At 47.3% G+C, this 7,330-nt stretch overlaps 1 protein-coding gene across 2 annotated transcripts in view; it reads left to right on the top strand.

Moving 5' to 3' along the window:
- The first annotated feature begins 4,021 nt into the window (after nucleotides 1–4,021).
- LOC105481795 (cell growth regulator with ring finger domain 1) overlaps nucleotides 4,022–7,330 on the top strand; it is a 34,247-nt gene continuing 30,938 nt past the window's right edge. Inside the window, exon 1 of one of the 2 annotated variants that reach the window (XM_011741537.2) lies at nucleotides 4,022–4,221. In XM_011741537.2, the coding sequence (XP_011739839.1) occupies nucleotides 4,118–4,221 (104 nt within the window). In that variant the 5' untranslated portion in view covers nucleotides 4,022–4,117. The remainder of the gene's footprint in view (nucleotides 4,222–7,330) is intronic. The other variant, XM_011741536.2, reaches the window with a different exon arrangement.

Here is a 7,330-nt window from a genome sequence, read left to right as displayed (position 1 = left end):
CTAGGTTTAATAATGCCTCCAGATTTTGTTCAGGGCCCAGGGCTTGCTTTTGGAGCTTTCTCCTGATATCTGCGGCTGCTTGGGTAATAAACTTATCTTTTAGGATCAATTGACCCTCTAGTGAGTTGGGTGACAGGGGAGTATGTTTTCTTAAGGCCTCCCATAGCTGCTCAAGGAAGGCAGAAGGATTTTCTTCCTTTCCCTGAGTTATGACAGATATCATTGAATAATTCATGGGCTTTTTCCTAATTCTCCTTAGTCCTTCTAGAACACAGGTTAACAGACGTTTACGACTCCAGTCCCCATGATCTGAGTTGAGGTCCCAGTGGGTATCCATACTGGGGACGGCTTGCTGACTGGTAGGGAATTTGTCCCTTTCTTCAGCTGTCATTCTATCATTTACTTAAGACACCAGGTATCTCCAAACTCTCGGGCTGCAGCTAAAACCACATTCTTTTCATTAAAGGCCAGGGTTTGACTTAACAATAGCATGACATCTCTCCAAGTGAGATCGAAGGTTTGCCCTAGACCCTGCAGGACATCTATGTACCTATCAGGATCATCCGAAAACTTCCCCAGGTCTGCCTTGATCTGCTTTAAATCAGAGAGGGAGAAAGGGACACGTACCGGGTTGGGCCAAATTCCCCTGCCCCTACAGCTTGAAGGGGACATAACCGATAGCGGGGGGGGGTTTTGTGGTCCTTTGGAGATTTTTTTGCTTATTTCCTTGTGGGTGGGGGAGACTAGAGGAGGCTTATCATTAACAGGAATGAGAGCTATAGAGATGCTAGGATATGGGGGTAAGCTGAGAGGTCCTCCTGTGGGATGTAAATTGCAAGCTTTGCATAGCTGTGTTCTCCTTCAATGAAAAGAAAGTTTGGACATAAGGTATTTCACTCCATTTGCCTGCCTTCTTACAGAAAAGGTCAAGCTGCAGGATAGTATTGTAATTTATACTTCCCTCATATGGCCATTTTTCCCCATCAGAGAAAGAATATTGGGGCCAAGCCGTAGTGCAGAAAAAAAAACGAGCCGCCTTTTTTTTTCGGGGTTTTCGGGTCATATTGGTCCCAGTGGCTTAGGATGCATTTCAAGGGTGCACCTGTTGATACCTGAGTGTTTCCCATCTGAAAGACAAAACCGCCTGTGGTTTTGCTTTGTTTATTTCTTCCCCTGCCCAAGAACCCTAGACCACAAGGAGGACCAAGAAAAATCGCATTTAGTGGCCCTTACCAACGCATTCTCGAAAACCTGTTAGAGTCCTAAGCATTCTCCTGTTAGTATTGGGACTTTACCCGTGTCCTATAAAGATGTTATGCCCCAAAAATGAAGTGGAGGGCCATACCCTGAGGGAGGGAAGGAATCTCTGATGTTGGAAGAGTGATGCCTTTTGTCCTCACTTATATGAATACGAAGTATACAATTTTGGAGGCTCCCCATATCCTAGCTTTAGGAATAGCTTTTGTTAGGCCTGCTTGTCTGAGGAGGGATCCTAAAATTCCAGATAGTCCCACCTACAATGGGGCTTTGGGCAAAAATTATGTCTTTCTGATTGGCAAGCCTGGGTGCCTAAAGAAGGTAACAGAGTCCTGAAGTTTATACTAGAAATCATTCTTATAGGAGAAACTAGAAAATCACCAGAGACAGGGAATGGTTTTTAGAAGCAGGACTAGCCTTGGAGAAGAGGCAATGCGAAGTTTGTCTGACAGGCATTAGGACCCACGAGGCAAGGGTCAGGATAGATACGATAGATGGGCCAGTCTGGATTGGGCAACATGACTTTCAGAGTTCTGCTCATGGTCACAGGGGTAGTTAGAGAGCCCTTTCCCATAATGCCTGATACCCATGTCTTTAGTACCACGGCCACGCTAGTCGCTTTTAACTGGCCGACAGGTGCCCGGTATTTAGCCCCCGAATTCTAAGGAAAAATAGGACAGAACAGCAAGCGAAAGCGGTCTGATGGTGCTCACGACTTGGTGATGGTCGATAGTCCTTTTGTGGTCGCCAAAATGTGTCCAGAATTGGTTCCCTCCAGTGGGTTCTTGGTCTCACTGAATTCAAGAATGAAGCCGCAGACCCTTGCCGTATTACAGCTCTTAAAGATGGTGTGTCCGGCGTTTGTTCCTTCAGATGTTCAGATGTGTCCAGAGTTTCTTCCTTCCGGTGGGTTCGTGGTCTCGCTGACTTCAGGAATGAAGTGGCAGATCTTCGCAGTAAGTGTTACAGCTCTTAAAGGTGGCACATCCAGAGTTGTTTTTTCCTCCTGGTGGGTTCATGGTCTTATTAACTGAAGCCGCAGACCCTTGCGGTGAGTGTTACAGCTCATAAAGGTAATGCAGACCCAAAGACTGAGGAGCAGCAAGATTCATTGTGAAGAATGAAAGAACACAGCTCCCACAGCACAGAAGAGAACCTAACCGGGTTGCCACTGCTGGCGCCTGTGGCTAGCTTTTAGTCCCTTATTTGGCCCCACCCACATCCTGCTGATTGGTCCATTTTAAAGAGCACTGATTGGTCCATTTTACAGAGTGCTGATTGGTGCATTTTTACAGAGTGCTGATTGGTGCATTTGCAAACCTTTAGCTAGACAAAGAGTGCTGATTGGTGCATTTAAATTCTCTAGCTAGACAGAAAAGTTCTCCAAGTCCCCACCTGACTTAGAGGCCCACCCTGCTTCACCTCTCAGTTCCACCTCTAGTAATTTATCCTAAGGAAATACTTTAGCTGTAAGGATGTTCACTGCAGTGTTACTTATAGCAATGAAAAAATTGTCCAACAATTGAAGGCTGATTAAACTATACACTTTCACAAATCCAATATGTAGTAATTAAAAATTGTATTGTAGAAGCAAAATTCTCAAACAGTGCTGCTCCAGAGAATATGTGGTCATTTGCCAAGGAATATGTGAGGCCATAGGACAAACTTAGTTCATCTTTCTCAAGCACGAATTTTATTGGTGATTTGGGAGTGTGACAGAGGCTACTAGTTACCTGTCCCAATGTCCATTCTCTTTCTTCCTCAGTAACAAAACTCTTTATTTGTAGCAGGGTGTGTTGCTGCTCACGAATAATAAGACTACATATCCCCATTCTCCAATGTAGCTAGATGTGGCTTTAGGATTAAATGCAAACCAATGAGGTGTCAATGAAGTGTTATGAAAGACTTTCAGGGAGGCCACCTTGATGGAGCTGACTCACAGGGTTGAAACAAGGGAGTGACCTTTTAGCTACTTTCTGTACTTTTTAAAAAGCTTCTGTGCGGTTAAAAAAGTTTTTTAAAAATTATTCTTAAAGTGGAAACAAATATAGGTTCAAATGTTTGGCTAAATTCTAATTTGAGGAGTACAAGAAAAGGAGAAAAAGAGGGGGATATGGGAGGAAGCGGATGCTTTATTTCTAAGAGAATTTTGGATAAGCAATGCTGATTTTCCTCTAAGATTAAGTCCAATCTGAAAAGGCTGACAAGTCTCGTATAAATTGCTTGTGGTAGAGACTCCTTCTTTTGTGTTTTCACTGTACCTATGGTTATTTCATTTTGTGCAACCCAAGATGCCCTCCCTTCTCCTTCTCCTCCTCTTCCTCCTCCACTTCCTCCCAAATTTGCCTACTATATAATAGGCAGGGTTTCAAGATTTAGAAACGGCGCAGGTAGATTTCAGACTGCGCCTCTCTCTGACATCAGAAAACCTACATTGCCTAAGGCTGGGACAGAGTTGGCCCCAAAGTCTACTTAGAATTTGCCGGCGGAACAGCAATGACCACTGGGCCCTAGGATGCCCACTGGGTACCAATCGTGGGAGTCAGGAGCGGTGCGAGTCGGGACCCCCACCCCCGGTCTGCGTAGCCAATAGCTCGGGACGGGAGCGGGAGGGGCGTGGCGTGTCATGCAGGCGGTGCCGTGATTGGCACGCCGGCTCCCGCTGCCGGCGAGGGTGCCCTAAAGTCTAGCTTGCGAGAACCCCAGGCGAGTGCGGACCTACAAAGTTTGTCCGCTTCGGCGCACCGTAGTGGCTTTTACCCTGGCCGGGCGGGCCGGGCTCAGCCGGGCTGGGCTGGGCTGGGCTGGGCTGGGCTGGGCTACGCGGCTTGATCCTGGCTCTGTCCAGAGCGAGACCCTGATGGCTGCGGTGTTTCTGGTAACGCTTTATGAATACTCGCCGCTTTTCTACATCGCGGTGGTCTTTACCTGCTTCGTCGTGACCACCGGTCTGGTATTGGGATGGTAAGTGTCCCAGGGGTGAGAGACGAAGGGGCGAACACCCCGGGAGTGGGGTCGCGACGACCTGCAGGGGGCACAGGAGCCGGAGGCCACGGGCCGGAGGACGTCGGGGATTCGGTGTCCCCGGGTGCCTAGGACTCCGACTTTCTCTGGAAGGAAAACAAAGTGGACTCTGCACCTGCGTCACTGCCCTGCATCACCGTGTGGTCCGCGTCGCTGGGGCATCTTGGGGTGGTACCGCATTGGGGTGTTTTACTCAGCTTTGTTTCTAGGCGATAAAGCAGCCAGGAAGGGCTTGGGCCTGGTGTTGAGAGAAAGTGCTTCTCTAGTAGGCTTCTGTCCTGGATTCGGGCCTACTGTGTGTCCAGGATGAGTCAGTCACCTGTGCTACAGTGCACAGACTGGATAGTAAGCGAGGTTAATAGTTGTGATTCTGACCTGAATGGAGCCCTTAGTCTCAGATCCTTCAGAGTAACTTGTAACTGAACTGTTACCGTTTGAGAATTTAATGGTTTCTATATACATTCCACAGCTTTTGAAGTAATATTTTGTCGATAGAATTGTAAAATCATAATTTTAGAGCTGGAAGAGACCTTAGAAATAAGTTACACCGAAGGTGGACAGTTGCCTATTGGAGACAAGGAGAATGGTCTGTTAGATAACCGCTGAGCGATTCTTCTAGCCTAGAGGTTCAATTTCTGTCTTGAGGAGATGCTATTGTATCATGTTTAGACAAGCCTTGTAAATAACAGCGAGTCGAAACCGTGTAACTAGCCCACAACAGTTTTCCTAGGCCGCAGCCTCCAAAGTCCCTTTGAGAAGATAATAGTAATTCCAGCACTTTGGGAGGCCGAGACGGGCGGATCACAAGGTCAGGAGATCGAGACCATCCTGGCTAACACGGTGAAACCCCGTCTCTACTAAAAATAAAAAAATGAGCCGGGCAAGGTGGCGGGCGCCTGTACTCCCAGCTACTCGGGAGGCTGAGGCGGGAGAATGGCGTAAACCCGGAAGGCGGAGCTTGCAGTGAGCCGAGATCACGCCACTGCACTCCAGCTTGGGCTACAGAGCGATACTCCATCTCAAAAAAAAAAAAAAAAAAAATTAGTTACAAAAAGATCAAACAGCAGTTCTAAGTGGATAACAGCCATGGTCTGAGGTCAGAGAGTGTTATGCCCAGACTGTTTGTTCCCCAAAGAAGACCACCAGAGTCCAGAGTCAAAGCCAAGCGGCAAGGATCTTTACTACAAGTTCGAACTTGGTCCCTCCTTTACACAGTATACAAGAGGGCCCTGAACAATGCGAGCGTTTGCTTTTTATAGCCCGAAAGTTGTAGGGGAACAAAGAAATTTTTTTGGCTCCTGCGCTTTCAGTAACCTTGAACGGCTGTCTCCTTATCGGAGACTTTCCAGGTGGTGTTTGTACTGAGCTCAGGGAGTTTGAGAGATATATGGTGGTGGGATGGGAGGATGGGATGTGTTTGTGCTAGGCTCAGGGAGTTTTGAGCCCGGGGCTGAGGAATGTGCCCAGCTCCTTTCATTCCCCCCTTCTTTTCAGGTATCTTTAGAGCCAATCTTGGGTCTTATAAGTCTGATTCTGTTTCAGCGTTTACAGGTTGGTATTGGGCTCTGAGGACCATGAGTTGTACGGTGTCAAATCTCTCCCTAACAAATTGTAAAATTCTGTTAACAGCACAAGGTCCTACGGTAAGCAGAAATAGTAGACTTAGCAGGGGTCCAAGGAAGGGGGCTAACAGAGAAAACATAGAGGAATTCCACCATTGGTCTGCAGCTGAAGCAAACTGCCGTGTTTTTACTTTAGTGCTTAACTTGTGTAACTGTTGGACCCGGTCCTCTACAAGTCCTGATTTATTTATGTAGAAACAACAGTCTTCTTTTAGAAATATACATGTACCACCTTTTTCTGTAGTGAGTAGGTCTAGGGCCCTCCGGTTTTGCAAGGTTACCTGAGCTAGGGACGTAAGCTGCCGCTGAAGGGAGGCAAGGGACTCAGCCGACTCCTCCATAGTAACGGCAAATTGTTGGTATAACTTGTTACTTTTTATGAGGGTGTGACCTAGGGCTCCCCCCGCCAGTCCGGCCGCAATGAAGGATGCGGTGAGGGAGATTCCTGCAATGAGGGGGAGAAATATGGCTCGTGCAGGTCTTGGTCTAGGGTCTGGGTGAATAACAGCACTAGTCCAGTTACCGGTATACCCTAGGAACTCGCCAGCAGTTAGTAGAGTCAACCGGGGAATTAATGTGACAGGGAGACATAGTAGGTTATTAACAGAAGGACTAGGTAGGTTCTTAGATAAGGTTCCATTACACCAGAAGAATATGCCTGATGGAGCCTTTAAGGTGATATTAGGGGGCGTTGCAGTGATGCTGCAGAGGCTGGAATTGGTTCCTGAGAAACAGTAGGGAAACTTCTCCTGACTGGGGTTTAGGTATAGGGGCACGCTCAGGATAGGAGCATACGAGAGGTTTCGGAGGTTGTTAGCTTGGGCAAAGGTAGAGGATCCCCATGGCAGAGGGACAGCTGTTAGCGGTGGACGCCCTAGAGTGGCGCACAGGAAGCAGCCAGACAGGCTATGAAGTTCTGTAAGGTTAGCAAGTTCTAGTCCTTCTTGTAATAACTTTAACCAGGAGAAAGGACGTAAGTCTTGTGTTAGTCTGTTTTTCTGTCGTTGGATATTCCCGTGGACCAGGGGCAGTACTTGCACTAGGCCTCGCCACAGATAGAGGTGACTGCTAGGCCATGTGGAGGAGGGGGAGTAGTATACAGCCCCATGTTGAGGTGTGGTCCAGCGGGAGTTCCAGGGGTCTCTAACTATCCATGTATATGGAAAGTCTTTATCCCGTCTACGATAGAAGGGCCATTTAGGGTCTAACTGTTTTCTCTCTCCTCAATAACGGGGTCTGTGGATGTTACAATAGTTATAAGGACAGCCAGCATTTTGGTGCCACCAATAGTGTTTACAATTGTATTTAGTCTGATCAAACTCAAAGCATATTATTGGTGTCATAGGTTTGGCTATTTGAAAACCAGTAAAATTTAGTAGAATTGGGCTGTTGCACCCTGAGGAAGGGCAATCAGCACTGGCCAATAA

This window comes from Macaca nemestrina, chromosome 7, assembly GCF_043159975.1.
Source record: "Macaca nemestrina isolate mMacNem1 chromosome 7, mMacNem.hap1, whole genome shotgun sequence".
Lineage (NCBI taxonomy): Eukaryota > Metazoa > Chordata > Mammalia > Primates > Cercopithecidae > Macaca > Macaca nemestrina.
This window is presented reverse-complemented; position numbering and strand designations above follow the sequence as displayed.